At 38.8% G+C, this 20,501-nt stretch overlaps 1 protein-coding gene across 1 annotated transcript; it reads right to left on the bottom strand.

Annotated features, from left to right (window-relative positions):
* Positions 1 to 1,345: 1,345 nt before the first annotated feature.
* Positions 1,346 to 20,426, bottom strand: CHORDC1 (cysteine and histidine rich domain containing 1). Its single transcript, XM_087755910.1, has 11 exons — positions 20,231 to 20,426; positions 14,546 to 14,595; positions 12,482 to 12,538; positions 11,845 to 12,005; positions 11,146 to 11,246; positions 10,122 to 10,180; positions 8,987 to 9,057; positions 8,648 to 8,753; positions 6,852 to 6,971; positions 6,162 to 6,224; positions 1,346 to 5,605 (listed from the first exon to the last, which is right to left on the bottom strand). The coding sequence occupies exons 1-11, from the start codon at positions 20,292 to 20,294 to the stop codon at positions 5,462 to 5,464; spliced, it is 996 nt and encodes a 331-aa protein (XP_087612036.1). The 5' UTR covers positions 20,295 to 20,426; the 3' UTR covers positions 1,346 to 5,461.
* Positions 20,427 to 20,501: the final 75 nt, after the last annotated feature.

Here is a 20,501-nt window from a genome sequence, read left to right as displayed (position 1 = left end):
TCAATATTTATCATAAATTTAAAACACATTTCAGAGAACAAGATTTCCGGACTAAAAATATTTCCTAGATGGTTGTAAGGTAACAGCTCTGCCTCCAGCTAGATGTGAATGACTTTTGTTGCAATGCAGCTTTTATTAACATTTAACAAAGAACTAATTTTTCAAATACTTGTTTCCAGTAGGTGACAAAAATGTTTTATTCAAGAGGACGCTTGCTTCTCACACAGAAGCGCGCCGGCTGCAAAAAAACCTGCGCGCTTTCTGGATGGCCAGAATCAGTCATCATATAGGTTGCTCACTTAAGCTAAAGAAAAACACGCCGATGCACGTGGTGGACTTGGCAGTGCTAGGGTAACGGTCGGACTCCATGATCTTAAGGGTCTTTTCCAACCTTAACGATTCTATGATTCTATGTCACGTCCCTCCAGATGACAGGTACCTGCCTCTGCTGCCCCTTTCCTTGCAGGCTCACGGACTGACTACAAACGCGTGGCTGACAGCGGTCCCGTACAGCAGTTCTTCATTCCTGTTCACGCCAACGTTGTGTCAGGAAAACAAAACGTTCAGAAGTTGAACAGAGAAATGTTGACTTTATGAACGCGGGTTGAAATCTGCGCTGCCTACAGAGAAGTCTTCGGGACCGCACCCTTTGCCCCCCCATCCTCCTGACTGCTAACATCCTCTCTCCCCAACGCCAACCCTTCGTGTTGCAGACAAACTCAGAGAGACTCAATCTGCTTGACTAACAGTAATTTGGCACAGTAACTGGATTAGTTTATAAGGTCTGCGACGTGTATCTTGGTTATCTTCGGTTAAAACACCCACCCAAACCTTGAGAAAACACAAACTTTTTATTACCACAGAAAATTTCAGGCCCCAAGAAGTGAATCCTTTTTCTCTCCATTGTGGGAATGCCGGAGGTTTTGACAGATATCTTCTTCCTTTTTCCAAGAAATCAAGAAAACAGAAAAAGAGCAGCAGAGCTACAATATCTTCGGCATTCTTAGAAACAGCCCAAACACTGTACTGGGAATTATTCCAGTTCCAACCAGTTTGTAACAGCTCAAAACAGAAAAATTTCCAAGAACAAGACAGGCCCCCACGCCATCAGCCAGACCTATTCAAACTGCTGCAGAACTTGCGCATCCCGACTGGGCTGTCGTGTTAGGAAGCAACAGCCGACAAAAGAAACCAAGGGGTGGGGAAAAACCCCTTTGCCTCCCAGGTTCCCGCACCTACAGACTGACCTGTGCAAAATGCCCACTTCCATTTTATTTTGACAACCGTGTTGCAAATCCAAAGGGAAGTTCTCTCCCGTAACAAAAGAAGTCAAAAAAACCCCAAATGCAACCAGCATGTAATAGGAATTTTATTGAATACATTTAGAAAAAAACTAGAGCATGAAGACGTGAGATTAATTTCTCCATATAAGTTTTATGAATGTGCAGAATCAAACAACCATGCAAAAAGACATCTCCCCCCCCCTTCAACTGTAATTCAAGCCTCCTATAATGGCAAAATTATTACCACCTTAAAACCGTGTTCCAGACACATAACTCATTACTTCAAAAAGGATCTCGTTTCTGAACGGAGATAAAAAAAATCTAGTAGCAATAGGGAAAGACCAGTGATTAACAGGTACAGTATTTAACCAATACTCATGCCATGTTTAAAGAATGCAAGCAAAAAATGCCTCGTTCCATGGGATAAGTAGATTTTTTTTTTCTTTTCCCCAAGGCAAAATTCCTAGTAAAACTAGTCCCTAAACTACTGAAATGGTGACTTGATAATGTACGCATTCCAGAAGATCATCCAATGGAAGATTTTTTTTGTCAAGTTACATCAGTGCCATGTAAAACCTAAGAGTCAGAGCAGCTGAACAGCCCAGTGCTTAACAGTATATTGACATGAAAAATAAATTCCCACTCCTCCAAGAAATGTTGTTACAGATACAATATGTAATGCTGGGCAGGAAAATGGGCTTATACAGGAGGGAAAAGATTAAGATTTCTGTCACAAACTTGTATACTCATGCAATTTTTCATATTAAAAAGGGATTATGAAGGAAAAGGTTTATAAGCACCTGGACAGTCAGTTCTGAGACATGTAATACGCTGCCTGCATGTGTAACATGGAAACTCATACTGAAACACACTACTGCTTTTAAAGACTCATCAATTATAAAAATATAGCTAGACTGTCTCAAGTTAACCAACTTGTTAAATACAGCACAACTTCTGAAAACATGAAAAACAGGGTAAATTTAACAGCAAGTATTCCAGTACATACTTGTTTGCAATTTAGTTTCACTACTATTAGACAGGTGAAAGCCTATGGGATCAAAAATCACTTCGCTTAGTTTTCAAATCTTGCTTTTGAGAAAGTACTGTGATCGGTTTGGTACCCGACAGTCGGTTTCACCTTCTCTCCACATGTACTAATAAAAGTTACAGCCAAAGCAGTATTCCACTGAAGCGCCGGCTAGCGCTATCCACGTCAAGACGTCCTGTCACAGAATACCCGGATCGAACACCGGTGTGCCGAAGCCTGTTCTGAGCAACTGCTTCAAACACTCAAATTCAGTGATACAGCTTTCACAGCCTGACGACGGATGCAGACGTATGGTTACAAAAAGCAGCCAAGAATTAATGCGGTTAAACACGAGACTTACGGCAAGTCTATACCATCTGAAAGTTGATCCTTTTATTTTGAAAAACATCACAGGCCATACAAAACTAGGCTACTATTTGTAAAACCTACACCTTCTTGCCTGATCAAAGCTGGGGTCTTTTTTGTTTGCTTACTTTTTTAAACAGGTGAATTTTAAAAGTGCTTTTATTGCCACTGATGGGGAAAGTCATTATGGAACTCCTGAAGTATCTTTAATTTTGTGCTGAAAGTATGAACAACAGGAAAAGAGGAGGAGGAATGAACAAAAAGCAAAAGCAAAACAGAGAACCATGTTTACAGGAGCTTTCTTCTACTTATGGCCAAGTTGACTCAGCTACCGGCAGACCGTAGCTTGAAAGAGTGTAACAAACAGTTACGGGGTCCCAAGGCCTGCAGCACTAACAGCAGAAGGTCCGTTCATCCACATTGCTCTCCGTTTAGGGTTTAGTATGCTAAGGGAGAATGTGGCTTGCTTAAACACAGAAATCCTGTTGTCCCAAGACATTCCATCTCCCTTGTAGTTCTTTAAAATGGATTTTACGTGATGTAAACCTACTGCATGTGAGGATGCAAATAAACTGAAAGTATGTTAAAAAAATGTGGAAAATTTAGGGTATTTACATATCCATATGGATAGACACACGTTTGAACTTGCTTGCTAAATAAGAACTTTATCCTGGCATTTAAACACTGCTCATTTTGCTGTCCAAGTTCAGAGTTCTGCCTATAAAAACACAGATGGCACGCTAGTAGCTACAGCTATCCAGAACTTTTCATCCCCTGAAGTGACTGTTCTCAGTATTACACCAGTAAGAGCTCCACTTGGTGGTTCAGAACACATCAGGGAACATCTGTTCAATTTTTAGAGGACCATTTGCAGGCATACATTTTTGTAGGCTTGCACCCTATTGCTTCACAGCACCTGATGTTTTCAAATTTATTAAAAAAAAAAAAAAAAAAAGGCAGCATTATTAGAGGTTAATAGAATCTTTCAGGCAGAACTTAAGCTGGAACTTTTAACAGGGGCCCAAAGGAGTACGCAACCACACTCCCACCAAGCCAATGAGGAAACAGGACCTCGGAGGTAAAGAAGCACCAAAACCAATTTCATATATACAGCACTGGTGGTACTTTCCTGGAGTTTGGGGACGGTTTCTTTGGTAGCGTGTTTCCTACTACTTTAAGCATGAAGTAGGATTTCAAGTACTGCTAGAGACAAAACTCTGAGCTCAAGTCAAATTATACCTGTTGTAAAACAGTAAGATGCTTAGAAATACACATTTAACTTCAGACTGCCTTTACCATGTTCTGTGTTTCTCTTGGCGTTGTTCCAGGTGTGCTAAGGTAGGTAGACGAGCATCCACACGTTTCAACAGTCCACAGGACTGCTTGTTTACGTATATGAGTTTTGGCACAATAAATAATGGGGTACATTTTGCATGACGTATACAAAACCATTGTTTTTCTTTCAGCTGCAACCCAAAATTAAACTATTTTAAGCAGAAAGAGAAAGCAACATTACTGCATGTGTTGCTGCTTGGATAAAAGTCTCATCTTTAAAACTATCCTGTTTTCAGTCACAAATCCTTACCGATGGAGAACTGAAAACAAAAATAAGGTCTTCATTTCTAATTACAGTGTTTTGCTTATGCTGTTTGAAAGAAATAATATTTTCAAAATATTTTAATACAAAGGTACAATTATGATTTGAGACAGACATTTTAAAGCTTTTTGTTTGTTTCTCCTAAGATTTGCCCTATACGTAAATTTGGTTCTTAGATTACCATCCTCAGAAACAAGAGCTGTGCATATTCACATGGAAATAATTTTCCTGAGACACCTACAGTGTGTACTGGCTTCTCCTACAACACATATCCACCTACTCTGAAAAAAGATTCGTTGAATGTTGTAGAATAGGACAGAATAGACATTCTAAAGACTGTCAAATATATATATATATACACAGCACCTTGGTAATTTTACAATAGTCTGCTGTTTGTATATTCTCCACAGCTGAGATGCTAAATTATTCAGCCATTTCACTGTCCATTCACTTTTATATTTAACAATACAAATACCAAAGGTACAGGAGTAAAAAAAAAAAAAAAAAAAAAAAAATTCCCTCTTGCCAATTTTGGTTTTATTTTAATCTGATCTCCTGCTTTTATACATGAAAGACAGCAAAAGAGTCAGCAAGTACTGAAGTCCTTAGCAAAATACCCTTTATTCCATTCCTCCACAGCCAACAGGTATTGAAACAAACCTCAGTTTCAGAAGACAAAAACGCAAGTCTACAAATGTACTTTCATGTTTATGCTTATGTATCTTTCTATTCTAGATGTAGAATCACGTTAATCACTTCATAAACTCGGATTTTTGCATCTGCATTACTGTATGCTTCATAACAAACCGTGCTGAATTTAACATGTGCTACCCAGTAGATCCAGTCTAAACCGAACACTTGAGAAATTAACAGACACAGTGGACTGAGAACACATCTATTTGGACAGCCAGTGCATGGCAGGTAAGGTTGTAAGCAAAGGGCAATAGCTCTTTTACTCTTAAATCCCCATGGAGACACTCCAGCTAGAATAAATATACTCATGGGAGCAAGAGCAGAAATAGCTGTTACCCTTCAAGTTTATACCTCCATTTACTGTGCATCAAGTTTCTTTGTAGAATGGAACATATGATCTAGCATAAAAAAAATGAATCTATATAAAAGTCAAATATTTGATTACAGTAGCAAGTCACCACTTCATAATGGGAAATAACTTCTCTCTTGGAATCATTATTGATCTGAATTCTCTTTTTTCTGTTGTGTGTTGGATACCGGTAATTCAAGACTTGCCCATAATAGGGGCTCTGCTTTTCTCATAGTAAGCTCAATCTTTGTAGCCGTCATGTTCACATAACTCCTCTTTACATCGATTACCTAGAACAGAAAACATATTTCACACCTCAATTTACAAAACAGACTGCTAGATATTTGGGAATTAAGTTTGGAAGAGTACCTTACCACTAAATTTCAGTATATGTTTAGGTAGATGGAGTCCCTCTGTTATCTGGAAAAGTCAACCCTCTCCCACTCCCAAGCCACAAACACATGCCTGTGCATATGTAACATATACATTGGTCTAACACATACATAAGCATGCCATTACATAGTGTCAACGGTTTCTGGAAGACCACTATCATGGTGTTGGGATCTTAGGGCAAATCGGGACAGAAAGGACCTCAGGAGGTCACCTCCTGCTCAAAGCAGCATCAACTAGGATGTCATACCCGATCACTTGGGGCATTAGATTCAGATTTAAATGTAGATTACTGAATGACATGCAACTGAATTTCTTTCAATAAACAGAGTAATGAGGAAAAACAAACTGTTTTGAAAGAGAGGAAGCTGAGGGTTTGTGTTTTGTTGTGGTTTTGGGTTGGTTTTTTTTTTTCCTTTTTTTTTTTTTTAGAAGAAAAATTATTCTTATACTTACTCCCCATAATTTCACACTGCGATGAAATTCCTTTTCTCCTTCAAATACAATATGGATATTTAACTTAAGGGGAAAAACAACAGAACATTTTGTCAGGCTAATAAAACATACACAAGTATGTTTAAGCAAAATATAACACATTAGGACTCAGATTCTACAATAAGCAAAGTGAAAATCTATTCTAACAGATTCTGATACAGTCTCATAGTCAATAGTGGCCATATATACCTCCTGGGAGCTGTATCATTCTCTCCAAATGCATGATTAAGACATCAGAGAAGCATTTTAACACTTGTTTAATATTAGTAGCTGTGAAACTGCATACTGTGAAGAACTATATTAAATTACATTAAGCCAAATACAATGAAATTATGAATCTATAATTATTTACACATATGGTGATGCAAATCCATCACACTCGGGTTTTAATTGTGGAAGTCAAATTAAAGATTTTTTTGACATATCATATTGCAGCTTTAAAAAAAAAAATTAAAGTACAGATGTCTGGAAGAGGAAAAAAAATGCTAGACATACATGAACAAACACAAATGCAAACAAAAAGGCGTTACTCAAAAAAGATTCTTACGCTGTTCTACCTCTGCCTTGTAAATAAAGCAGAACCCAGGTTTACCTAATTTGAAGCTGCTGTAAGAATTAAAAAAAGAATTACATCTTAAGGTAGATACTCACCATTGTGCTATTTGCTTCTACGTAGCTCAGATCAGGAACAGAGTTTTTCGCATATACAGAAATAGTCACTTCTCCTCCGGTCTGGTGCCAATCATGCCTGCATGGAACTACTTTCTTTCCCTATATAAGCAAGAAGTTATGAAAAAAAGACTTAAAATTGCACTCAGGAGTATTTTTACAAGATTAATCAGGATAAAAGCCCAGGACTATTTTAATAGCCAATAGGCATAGCTAATAAAAGGACTATATTGCATGCTCACAGGAGATTGCAAGACTTCGCTAACATCTTTTTTTAGTAAATATTTCAGCTACCAGTCCCTGACAAACATTACAAGTGAGAAAACCAATGCTTATAACAGACTACAGTAAGAAACTGTGACAGAAAAAAATAAAAACCAAAACAACAACAACAAAATGTTACTTGTTGGATTAACTTCCTTTCCACAACTACAGTTATCCAGCAGGTAGTAGAAAGGAACAGATCAAAGAAAAAGAAAGCCATGGCTCCAAGAAACTTTCATATTACTGCAAAAAATTATTGAATATTACCCTCTGTTCTCTAATGCAGGAAAAAGAAACACTTGAAAAAACCAAAACAGCAACAAAAAGGTAAAGTCAAAAAAACCCTGTTAGCTAGAAGCCCATTACCTCAATATAAGCACATTTAATATACACAGTTTCTTAACATCTGGGTAAATTCTTTACAGGAATACTCTCATGCTTTAGGCTCACAACTTCAGCTTTTTTTTTTTAATCCCTCCTTTCTGTATTTGAAAATACTTCTTAAAAACGAACATAAGACTTCAAAGCAAGCAGCGCTTCCATGACTTAAAGGAAGTAAAGGACTTGTGAAGTAGTTGTTATAGAATGAGGTAACAGAACTACACTTTCTATAATATATCTTTATTTCCTTCTGTTAAGCGTTACTGATGTTTGCAGTATCAAACCCATTTTGCCTCAGCAATAGACAATATATTCATAACAAGAATTTTGTGTTCACCTGCATCCAACATGTGACCAGCTAATGTTTTTGAAGTAAGTGTTCAGTTCCATTATTACGTTCTATAATGTTCTCTAAGAATCTTTTTGATTGAATGGAAATATTTTTCACCTTGTAATTCTGCAGTTTGTTCCCAACATTGCATGAAATACCTACAAACTAAACAGATGCTCTCTCTGTATTTGTTATACTGGTAGCCAAAACACCGAATTAGATTCAGACCAGAAAAATATTCAGACATGTAAACGGAATCCAAATTAGACAGAAAGAGACCCTTCCATCCTCACCCATGGAACCTCATCGACCTTATCTGCCCTGCCATCCCTACCTAAACAACAACTCAACTACCCTGAATGAAACTGGAAGTACCGTTATTTTACTACAGAACATGTACGGCTGTTCTCTTCATGGTCTTTGGGGGAGGAAAGACTTCTAATAATCTTATTTTAAAGGAATATATATGGAATATATTCTATATGGAATACCATAGACTTTCTTAACTAACAAAGCAGAGAAGACTGCCATTTTTTTTTTCTGAATTTGCCAAAAACACTTTTACTATAAAATAGTGATACTACATGTATCACTAAAAAGAAAGGTTGTACTCTATTACAAGTATGCTTCTACCACAGATTACTTCAAACTCCATTTCTCTGTTGTCATGCTGTGCATATCCTCCCTGTTATTTCAGAGGCAGTGATCTGTAACAGCTCACCTATAGTAATAACTCAATCAAGCTACTAACTACACTTGAGTAGTCAAAATTCAGAATGGCCAGCTACAGAATGCAACTTACCGCATCCTTTTTAGTCCATACATGTGTTCCTGTTGTGCAGCCTTCTTGAGCTAAAAATGTATTGAAGTCAGACGTTTTCCTTTTACAACAGCTCCAATACTTCATCCTTGAAAGTTTGCAAAGTAATTAACAAACAATATTTAGGACACTATTTACTGTGAGTACTTAAAATCTTTCCTTTATGCAATATTACTGTTAATTTAGTATACCCTCCTGAAGCATTGCCATTTTTGACTGAAGAAGAAATACAGAATGAAAACAAGGCAACATCTACAAAGAAAGCATGAACGCATGATAGACTAATTAAAAAAAAAAAATTGAAGTTAACTGAGTACTAACCCTTCATGGAATATAGGTACACCAGAATGGTATATACATACTTCTTCTGTGCTGTGTGGTCCTTCGTACGTCTAGTAAAACAAAACATTTAAAGCGTATTACTGTTACAGGACGTGGACCGAAGGAAAAAACAGAACAAAACAAAACAAAATACAGCCCACAAGAGAAATATTGAACGAAGTACTACAAAGCTTTTGAGTAAATAATCTAAATCTAGTGGCTTGCCTTAGCTTTTCAAAACAGCCATTCAACCTTCACTCACAAGAGGCTCCCTGGCACTCTTCCTACCAAGATATACTTTGTATTAGTTCAATGGAGTACATCAAGGGTGACATCATCTATGCTCATAAAGGTCACTTTAGATCCTCAGAGATATCTATCTTCAAAAATACTCTGAATATTTGGAGAAAACAAGTACTTAACTGGAAAATAAATTAGATTTATCATTCATAAAACACATGGATTCTCAAAAGGAAGTAAATTAAACAATATACAACTCTGCCACGGAGTATCATATCAGTTGTTCCTAACACAAACGAGACTGTTATAAATTCTTCTCCCAGTTTCAGTAGAAAATGCAAAATCTCTCAGATGTCCAGTGAAATACCTATTTAAATTCTACTGTCCCATTCTGTACAACACAAGGGTGTCAATGTAAAAAAAACTTTCAGTTTAAATGGCCGTGTAATACAAAGACTAATTTTGCTGGTAGAAGTGCTAAAACATTTTCTTTGTGGATTCTTCTGGCAGGAAGCATGAATTGGTAAGATCTGCAGACGCTTCTGACCTATACCCAGATTATCAAGAGCAATTCAAGTGTTACCAGGGAGCCACCTCTCACCAGCATATTTAACATTTTAAGGTGAAACACCTCAGTACCATGGGTTTGGCAAGCTTACTAATCAGAAGATCAGGACAGGTGTAAAAAAAAAGTAATCTTAGAATTACTGCATCCACAGTACAAAACAGCCCACATTTGTCCATACGAGAGCATGCTATCAAATGTGCAGCCTGATGGACTTTGTGCCATTTCCAAATCAATTTGTAGAGCACAAAAAAACCCCAAGAAAGGAAAACAAAACTGCACACTTAATAGTTTAGCAGCTGGGTTTAAGAGTGGAACTGAACCACTTACTTTTGAACAGCCTGCATTTTTACATGCCGTCCCAATCTTGATTTCATCACTGTCTTCCTCTGTAAACAGAATCATATTATAGAAAACAGCAACTGAACTGTACAGTGTACTAAATATTTTGCTTTTATTGAGAATCAAAACAAGCGAAGGAATGGATTACGAAAAAAACCCTCTCAAGCTGGCTATTTTCTGCCTGGCACTGAAGTCTGCCAGAAAGGTACAAAGAAACAGAAATTATGCAAACATTCCAAAAGCTGTATTACCTATGCATCAGATTCTAGGTTCTATACCTTTACACTGTTTTAAGTGGGGCAAAAAAAATTGATGAAGAGGATTATTACAATCATAGGGGAAGAGAACAATCACTCATCTTGCTTGGTTTTGTAAAACTAAATGTAAAAGGCTCGAACTGCTGTCTACAAATACACACAAGGAAAGAATTTGGATAACAACTAGAAAGAAGAGCTAAATGACAGTTTTGGCACAAGAACAAAGAAATATAAAATAGCCACAAATGTAGGCCGAAATTAGAAAGTGTTTCATAAGGTGCAGTGTAGTTCTGGAACAAAAATCCAAATAAACTGCGGGAAGAAAAAAAGTGGAAAAACAGAAGAGGGAGAACCAACTAGACTTCAGAGGAATTTGAGCAGTTTATGAAAGGCTTTATAAGACATCGTGTTTGCAATAACACAGAAGTAGAGTTCATTGCTTGGGAAACTCTTTCAGTCATATATTCAGAAATTCATGTTCCCACCATGTCCATTCTAACCAGGAAATCTCATAAAATAGGCAGTTCAAATAATTTTAATGGGAACATACTGCTCCTAACACCCAAGTCTCCACATTGTTCACATTTAAACTTTGATTATCATTCCCTAGACTGGAAGGTATTTCCCAGATTATTGAGAACAAGAACATAATTACATGAAATAACTACTTCAGAAACAACAACAAAAAAACAGCATTTCATTTATTTGTGTGACAATCTGCATCATATACCTACTTAACCTCCCTATATCCTCACCTTTTTTCTCTTCGTTTTCTGATGACAGTTTCAGTTTATCTAGTGCTTGCTTCAAGGAAGCTGACACTTTCAGCTGCAAATTTGTCATTGGCTCGTCTGGGCTAAAAAAAAATCCATGTATTCATGTCAGCTTCATGAGAAATAATTTACAAAAGACAACAAAGTAGTAACTTTTAATCTTGCTACAAGGCTCTTCCTTTCCAACCTCCCTTACAACAACAAACAAACAAACTAGGTTTGTAAATGCCAATTCTTGCTGTTTATGGAAAAACAGACTAGAAATTTAGAAGGCAGTCTTGGACTTCAACAGGAAATCCTAAATACTCTACAACAATAAAAATGAATCAGAGAGATTAAGGAATCTAAATACAAGCACTCTAAAATTATTTTCTATGTCTGTTTAAAACACTAAACACAACTGCTAGTGGCATTCTAAGCTACGAGGCTTTAGACTGCAATTTTTGTTTCCTGTAAAGCTAAATGCCAAGAGATCGAGTACCACCTTGTCCTAACCAGAATTCTTTTATCTCATTTTGAAGCTTAAGATAACATCATCTCTGCTACCAAACACAAGCTCTTTTTTGAAGTTAATTTGGGATTTTTTACACTATATGAGATGTGTAACACTGAATAACCAAACAACCTTTAACTTGGCCAACTGACCACAAATCTGGCAAAACTTAGTTTCGGATACTGTACCTTGGTCTTTTAATTGTTTCCAATGGTTTTGGGGCCTGAATTATGTGCTCTTGAAATTTGGGTTTCAGTTCAGCCAGCTCCTTTCGTTCAGAGGTAGTTTTGACTTCTGGCTTAACAGGCTCAGGAGGTTTCTCACTGTTATGGAAACCCTTTGTACAGCCCTATTATGGAAAGCATATGTTTATATATATACAGTATAGTTTGTGTGCACAATTAAAAATTATCAAAAACTGCAACAAGTTTTCTCGATTTATTTCTTCAGCCCCATCTTCTCCTTTAAACCCACTCTAGACATTGGCTGCAAATGAAATCCTACAACTAAAGTGGAAAAATCTTCATTTGGACATATGTTAAAGAAAATTGCATACCTCCCATAATCAAGCAAAGTAACAAAAAATATTGACCTTCCTTCATTGTTAATAAGTATCTAAATAGGTTTTGACAGAACTAATTATAACCATTAAAGCTTGAAAATGAGACTCGACTTCAACATTATATCAAGAAAAATAGTGCATGCTAGATTAAGACAGTTTCAACAAAAGTACGCAAATTTTAAACATGTAAGCATATGTACCATTTAATATTTATCACTGTCATTTGACAAGTATAACACTTGTAAATAATCATGAGTACATACCACAATGCTTAAGAAGTCAGAAAAGTCTGTTGTTCTTCTCTTACAACATGACCAACCCTATAAAAATTTCGGAATAAAAACAAAACAAGCATGACTACCTTACTTGGCAACAGCTTACAAAAAGCAAAAGACTAATTATATTGCTTTACAAGATATGGCACATCACGATTAGAGATTATTTTCTTCTCTGGACAATATCGTCATCATGTGCATTTTTAAAAGCCAGAGAAACCTGTTACAGCTGCCACTTCTAGTTCACTCATGCTGCCTTAATCACATAGTTCGGTAAATGCGGGGCAATATTTCCATGACAAGTTAGGTGCCAACTCTGTAAACCAAACAAATACTATACCTGAGACTAGTCTCACCTGTGGCATAACGTACAGGCCCCTTTCCTAAAACGATGAGGACTTTTTCTTTCTTTGAGCACTAGTCAAGTCTTTCAACTGCTTATTTCCCACCACAAAGCTGGAGATGGGCCTTGCATAGCCATCTACCCAACTACATCAATCAAGAGCACTTTTTATTATATAAACCAGAAATCCCACTTTAGAGGAAATTATCTTGCCACTGTGAATAATGTATCTTACAACTTGAAGAACCTTATTAAAGGCAACGGTTTGACTAATAAATGCACCACTGCTTTGAGAGCTTAAGCAGTGTGACACAATGGGTTTTAGGTACGTGGTTCTAAAATATCCTCAAAATATTAACTATTTCCACAGTCAAGGAGACAAAAGGTTCACCCTGCCCACTTAGATTATCTAGAATTCATAGCAGGAGGAAAACTGCCCATACAAAATTATGACACATTTGTAATTAGACCAAGAGATAGGATAAGGAGAGGAGTGAAAGTAGTACCTGTTTTAAAAACGGTGCATATATAAGCAAAAGAGGGAGTAAACACAATCTTTTGAGGTAACTGTATAATTTCTGTCTTTATAATTATGTAGAAGTTTTAGGTACTGTGTTGTGAGTACCACTGTAATTTTGCACAAAACAAGCTGCCATAGTCTAAGTAACTGTATCGTATTTGATCTAACAGTGTCCATCCTCATTTGCGACTGGCACACTGTGGCCGGTTCCAGAGCCTTGTACTGCAATAGGAGCAATAGCTCACAGAAAATACGCTACCCAGCACACATGCACAAGCTTCCATGAGCCCAAAAGACAGCACATTATGGGACAGGGATGAGATGCACTGCCAGCAGAAGCAGTTGCTAAACACCAAGAAAAGATGCTTGCCCCAGAGCTTGGTTAAATAGCAGTCTGGTGTCCTAAGAAGGGTCACTTAGGCTACATCTGTATTAATACAGTAAACATTGCCAGGCTCCATTTCTGGACATCAGAATTCTGGCCATACCCTATTAAATTGTTACAATGATTTCCAGTACTGTTTTGGCAGTTGTGTCTCAGATAATTCCCTGTAGGCGCTTCGGATGCATCCAGTAGATCCTGAAGTAGGAAAACAGTTTAATGTAATGAATATGGGCTATGTAGTTGGCCTAAGCACTGGAGACCAGTCACAGGTATATTTAATTCACTACTGACGATGTAGCCCAAGAATCCTGGACAGCTGCATCACAGGCATGGCCTACCAGTCCCAACTTAATCAACATACTCATCTGTCAGATTAACAGAACACAATTATTTTTTATAGTAGGCAAATGTCACATACACATTAGTTCACTACCCACGTAAGACCACAAGCAGCTGGTTTGAATTCTAAGCACGTTAATTAATTGAAAGACTACGACACTTCTCAATGCCTCCAAAGACCTATTCAGAGGACCTAATTAAACTGTTGAGACACCTAAAGTCAATCAATAGGAAACATGGGTCACACAGACTTGCATGGCATTCAGACCATATGATTACAGTTTTCAATTTCTTCTTCAGGTTTGAGAAAGTGTGCTTTTCTAATTTCATGGGGTTGCTCAAACATGATAGGCTGGACATCAGTTTCTACAACTGAAAGATTTGGAATTAAAAAGGAAAACAAGCACACTGCTTTACATATATGAAAAAAAAAGATAAGACTTAGAAAGCTAGTTGCATACTTACTTTGAGAGCATCATGAAAGACTGGCACACCTGGATGATATGTGCATGAATCTAGAAGAAAATTACTATTATTAATATTCAGGCATGCCAAGAATCCTTATTCTGATCACAAACTCGGCAAAAATTTCACACTTGCAATTCACGTATGCCATGAGCTGTCCCACTTCCCCAAGTGCATGGAATTATGAAGGAAAATACAGACTACACAGAACAAGCTTTCTGAGTGCAGATATTAAACGTAAATAATCCAGATATTTTCTTCTGTATTATACAACACAAACCAGAAAGCAGGCATCTAAGACAACTTCTACTCCATATGGAGCAAGTAAATTTTCTATGGACCATCCCTTGCCTTCATCAATAATTAGTCCTTGATGGTAATTCCACAGAAGTCAATAAGGCCGTCCTGTGGCCACCCGACAGACATGAAATACTGTTTTACAGCATCAAATACATCTATTTGCACCTGATCAAGGCTTTCTATCTAGAAGCACTCTGTTAAAAAATTCTCTTAAGAGAAATCTTGAGTTTGTTATTTTATCCAAGATAATTAGCTTGTTCTTTTTTCACTGTTTGTGGTATCCTAGGTCACTTAAGGACTTGAACCCAAAGGCCAGTCTTCCACATACACAATTTAGACATGTCAATACTATTAATTATTAATAAGTTCTCTATAAACACTACACTGTAACATGACTTCCATTAACTGAACTGTTTATATTCACGGATGTTTATCAACACAACAGCTTTTTATGTAGCAACTGTTCCTTTTTTACTTAACAGATGTATTTTTTTTTAAAGTGTAAAACAATTGCTCTGATTATTTAACTCCTCTTTGACACATCCTGCATGGATATTTTAATGACTTGACTCTAAAAGCGATGGGAAACACTAGCTATCTTTTAGTCTTTAAAGCAAAATTTTTGCTGTTGTTAGAAACAGCTAAAATTAAAAGTGACACAAACAGTAACAATTTTTATAATAAGCCTCCGTAAAACAGAAGAGTGAAAAATATCACAATTCACATAACAGGAGGCATAAGAGAAAAGTGATAAATAACTTTATTAAATGGGCTTGAAGACAAATAACTTTGTTGTTTTAATTTTTTATAAATATGTAGATTTGTAAGAAATCTTGCTTAGTATAATTTTCTTTAGTTTTACATTCAGTGCCTAAGTCTAAGGCACTAATACAGTCTGATAGGCATGTTGCTTTAAGGTGATTGTTCCCACCTTAACTAAAAAGGCACATATTTTGGGACGTTAGTCCTTCAGCTGGACTTACATACATATCCATGAACTTCTACCAATTAATTCAGCTTCAGGATGAAAAGCTAATGCTTTCATAAATGCAAACCTCACAGGAAAATAAAAAAAAAAAAAAAAGTGGTTGTTTGGTATAAAGAACGCAGGACTTCAGTAAATCTAATAAAAGTAAAAATAGAGGTTATTCTTTTCCAAAAGTATGGAAGTACGTCATCATAAGCATCATGGTAGTAAAACTAAGTTCTGTTTGCAGCAAAGATTATTTCTGAATCAGAAGACGTAAATTAATATTTCTAATCCCTCACAAGCATGTGGGTTTAAATGAGGTGCTGTTAGTGCAACATTTTTAGAGACCAAAACCATCTTGTGATCAATTAACTCAGGGACAGCTACCCTCCAGCTCACAAGTCAGAGACAAGCCTCTATTTGTCCATCTGGCCAACTCCAATCCTTTTTCCTTGCTTCCTGAAGCCTCCTCTGCAGGAGGTACATCATGGAGCAAATGACAGTCCGCTCTCTGGTGCTCTCTCATGAGGGCCATGCATGTTCCACAACAGAAAATGCTGAAACAAGGAGTTCTACTGTACCTCAAAAAGAGGCAGTGGGACTTATCCACTAAGCAGTCTGACCATTCTGTGTACCACAGGACAGTAAAATGTCCCTCATTTTCACTCATACTGAGCCCAACAACTCTTAGCTGATTAAAGTTTACATCCATAAAAATATCCCATCTCAGACTAAGTGGTGAAAACCGGGAGTTTAGCACACATCAATAGTCACCTGAGCAGTTAGAAGCACGCCTATTTCTGATTTGTCAGAGTTCAACTTCCAGCCTTTGGTTGCTATTCTACATTTTTCACTGCAAAAAAATGAAGTCACTTCTCCACTGCTTTTAACACCTTTCCTTAACCAGGACAAACTTAAGTCAAAACAAGGCATTTTCTTTTACCCTCAGATCATTTCTGGAGATGCAAGTACCACAAATTTTCAGGTTCTTTGGTGGGTTCTTTTTTTTATGCTGATTTCATACCCAGACCAATCCCCCTCTCATAATGCACACACTGCTGTCTGCTGCTGCCTTACCGCTACATCCTTGCTTATTCGTTGAAGCACTTTATTAGTCTTTTTGTTAAATGTCAAAGTAGAAAATGGCACAGGTCATCCAAACTTAGAGGTATTTACAACGGAATTGTGTGGAATTCTTGAGGATGAAATGAGACATCTGTCTATATACAACTTGCAAACTGACCTGCTAGCCTGTGGAAACACTCCAATACTTAGCAAGCTATGCTTTACAGCTCCAAAGCAATGGAAGGTCATTAAACCTGATGAAGTTCATTCAGCACCTTGGGGAATTCGATGCCTTCAAGTGGCTGCTGAAGCTAGGAAGCTAATTCCACTGTAATTCTCACAGTGTTGGAAAAAAAACATAGAAAACAGGACAAACATGGTATGGCAAGAGCTTATAAGTAGTTCACAGAGAAAAGAAAGGCTCAGCTTGAGAAACAGAAAGTCGAGGGGAAGACAGAGGATCAGAGGGTGCACTTCATAGGAACAGAGTTTGAACTGTGGGGACCAGACAAGGTTAAAAAAAGCTGACTGAGGGCACACAGACTCAAAATATCTCAGCTACCATTTCTTGCAACTTCATCTCTCACTCCACCTCAGAAATACATAAAGTAAGTTTGCATCAGGTCTGTGGTCATGTTTATCCTGCAGGTGCAACACCACCAAGTTTGATCTAAGGAAAAGGGTATAAGCAATCATGAAAAAGTACGTGCGTCTGTTCTGGCAACAGACCAAATTAAACCGCATTAAGAAAGATCCAAATTATAGCCTAAACCAAAAAATGCTGCAGTACAGTGAAGAAATTGAGACAAAAACATATAACATATACACTTTCCATCTGTTTGTGCATACCACCTTTATAACTGTCATTAAGAAGCACTGCTTTCAAACCTAAAGCCAAGTGCGCACGTACTACCTCACACCACTGTTTTAGCAGCAAAATTTGACCTGGCCTTGAAATGGATTAGAAATGGTCGCATGGTCACTCACAGTTAAAAAAAAAAATTAAAAACGTACTACTGCTTTTGAAGTTAAGTTCTACCTTCTGTGTCTGATGCTGGATAAGTCTTCAACAGTATGGATTAACTAGTAGTTAACATATCTAAAAGGCATGTGCAATTTGTACCTTGCCACAGATGAACTGGTAACTGTGCACTCAGACACAACTGTGCAGACATACCTTTAATGCTTTCCCTCAGGCTGTTTTTTCTGCCTCTTTTTAAGAGGCATACAGTCCTTCGTGTCAGCCAGTTGCCACTTGCTCATAGTTTGGAAACAATTAGAATTTCTACAGAAAATACATGCCTATATTATTTTAGCCATCTGGTTCTAAAGAGAAGATTAACGGCCTCTTACATCAATCATCACTGTGGGAATATCTATACTGCAGGATGAATGTAGACAAAAAACCTGAAAGATCCTATACTGCTTTGAGGCCAGCAGGCCTTATTTTCTAACCTATTTCGTTCAAGAAAATTTCCTATTAATATATTGATCCTAAGCTTAACTATTTGATTATGTCAATGCAAAACTTCTTATTAAAGGGATAAATATTTTGGTGTTTGTTTAACACATGTACTAGCCTTAATCCCCACAATATTTCAGAAGTAAATCCAAACACAGTTCCAAAACACAAACATTGGAACTTGACAGTCATACACAGCTAAATATGGATTTAGATGCCCAAGTAGTAATTATCCCACTGACCTTGGTGAAGTTTAGGGATGCCAAAAGTTATAATGAACTCTACTTCCACTGAAAATGTCAATCTTGGTTTTCTGAAGTCATCCGTGAAGAACTATGTTTACCTTTAGAACTACTTAGTCTAGGACACAGTAATTCCAGTAAGTGTTCCAGCCATTCACCAAAACAAACTTCATCTCAAGAAGCTGTTTTCCCCAACCCTGGCACCACACAATGAGCACAGGGCCATGCCAACCAGATCAGGTCTACTCCAACTTTGATCACAAACGTAGGAACACATGTTCAAGAACTGTTATTTTAATAATGAATACAGGTTATGAAGCCCCAATGAGAATTTTTAATATAAACACCCCTATCTGCTTTGTCTTCTGGGGCAAAGGGATGCGGGGGGTGGCGGTGGAAAAGATCACTAAATGGAAGCATTCCACAACTATGCCTGCTTTTCTGTTAATAACATTAGTGAGTCTTACTCAAAATGCTGCCCCTCTTTGGAAACACTTCGCTCAGAAAAACAAACACACGTTATGCCATGGTTCTTAATCACAGAATATGCACATGCTACAACATGTTAGCCTAATTCTAATCTCGTGGGTCACTAAAAATTAAGCTAATACAAAGAGGCCATTCTAGTAATTCAGCCAACAGAGTTACATTACAAACCAGCTGAGGGCAAGCCTACTGAAAACTCAGATCACTCTTTTGCAGCCTCTGTGGAATCATAAAACCTAACTTGATAGCGCTTTGAAGATGTTTCACCAGGTACTGGATCCTCAGTATGCATAGGGGAAGCACTGCCAAGAGCTCACAGCATTTGGCAAAGCAGACATATGCGTATCATAAAATACATTTAATTACCTGCTGCAAGTCCACATACTATAATTAAAAAAAAAAAAACCAAACAGTTGATAACTGCTACATATGCAAGACCCACAGAGGCCCTCAAAAGAAAAACGTCTGTTGCTCAAGGCCTTCAGCTTCTACCTTCAGAATACATCACGGCAACGTACAGAACTGCTTCTTGTTGCCTCTTTTCCCTCACACTGCTGTGAACAGCTTTATTATTATAAAAGAACCTTAGAGCCCGGCTCGCCGCCAGCCCCACACTTGGAAGGGACACGGAAGGGATGGGAAGGGAAGGGACAACGTGCAGGGAAGGGACAACCCCCAGCCCGGGCAGGTTTCGCTGTCCAGCTGCCGCCATGCCCGTGGGGGAGCAGCCTTTTACCGCACCGGGGCACCCCTCCACCCCTGAAGCGGCAGAAAGCACCCCATGAACACACGGCTCTCGCCGGGGAGAAGCCAGCCGGGGCCGGCACCGTGCAGTGACAGACAGGGGAGGGCAGGAAGGACACACGGACACACGCACAACACCCGCAGGCCAGGGCTGTCCCTGCCCCTCGGTGCTGACCGGCCTGGCTGACAGCTCCGCACCGCGACGTGGCTCCGGCAACCGGGGAGGACGCCGAGCGTGGCGGGCACCCCGGGCCGCCCCTCAGAGCCTCCCTGCAGACCCCCGGTAGCCCCCGCCGTAGTCGGGTCGCCTCAGACCCTCCTTCACATCCCCCAAACCGAAAGCCGGGGGGGGCAATGAGGGAGGCAGCCCGCGCCCCCCTTTCCCCGCCGCCGCCGCCCTTCCCCGCCGCTCTCACCCTCCCTGTTGGTTTCGGGGTCGAAGCGCTGGCCGCAGCCCCGGTTGTAGCAGAGCAACGACATGGCGGCGGCGCGGCCGGCGGCTCTTCCTGCCCCGCCGCTCGGGAGAGCGCAGCCCGGCGGAGCGGCAGCCGGAAGCCGGGCAGCGCCGGGGGCGGGGGCGGCGCGGGTCCCTGGGCGGAAAGAGCCGGCCGCAGCCTTCCGGAATCTTCACGAAGCTTCGGGGGAAGGGGAGAGCGGGCAGCCGCCACCGCGCAGGCGCCGCCGCCC

Source organism: Nipponia nippon, unplaced genomic scaffold, assembly GCF_047370975.1.
Source record: "Nipponia nippon isolate SJK-2023a ecotype South Korea unplaced genomic scaffold, ASM4737097v1 scaffold_2, whole genome shotgun sequence".
NCBI classification, from domain to species: Eukaryota; Metazoa; Chordata; class Aves; order Pelecaniformes; family Threskiornithidae; genus Nipponia; species Nipponia nippon.
This window is presented reverse-complemented; position numbering and strand designations above follow the sequence as displayed.

Bases quoted from the DNA above. Each gene is read 5' to 3' on its own strand.
- CHORDC1 (XM_087755910.1), bottom strand. From the start codon at position 20,294: ATGTCGTTGCTCTGCTACAACCGGGGCTGCGGCCAGCGCTTCGACCCC. The intron at 12,006-12,481 runs GTATGTACTCAT...TTTCCATAATAG, and splicing joins CTGACTTCTTAAGCATTGTG to GGCTGTACAAAGGGTTTCCA. The intron at 6,225-6,851 runs GTGAGTATCTAC...TTTCCCCTTAAG, and splicing joins TAGAAGCAAATAGCACAATG to TTAAATATCCATATTGTATT.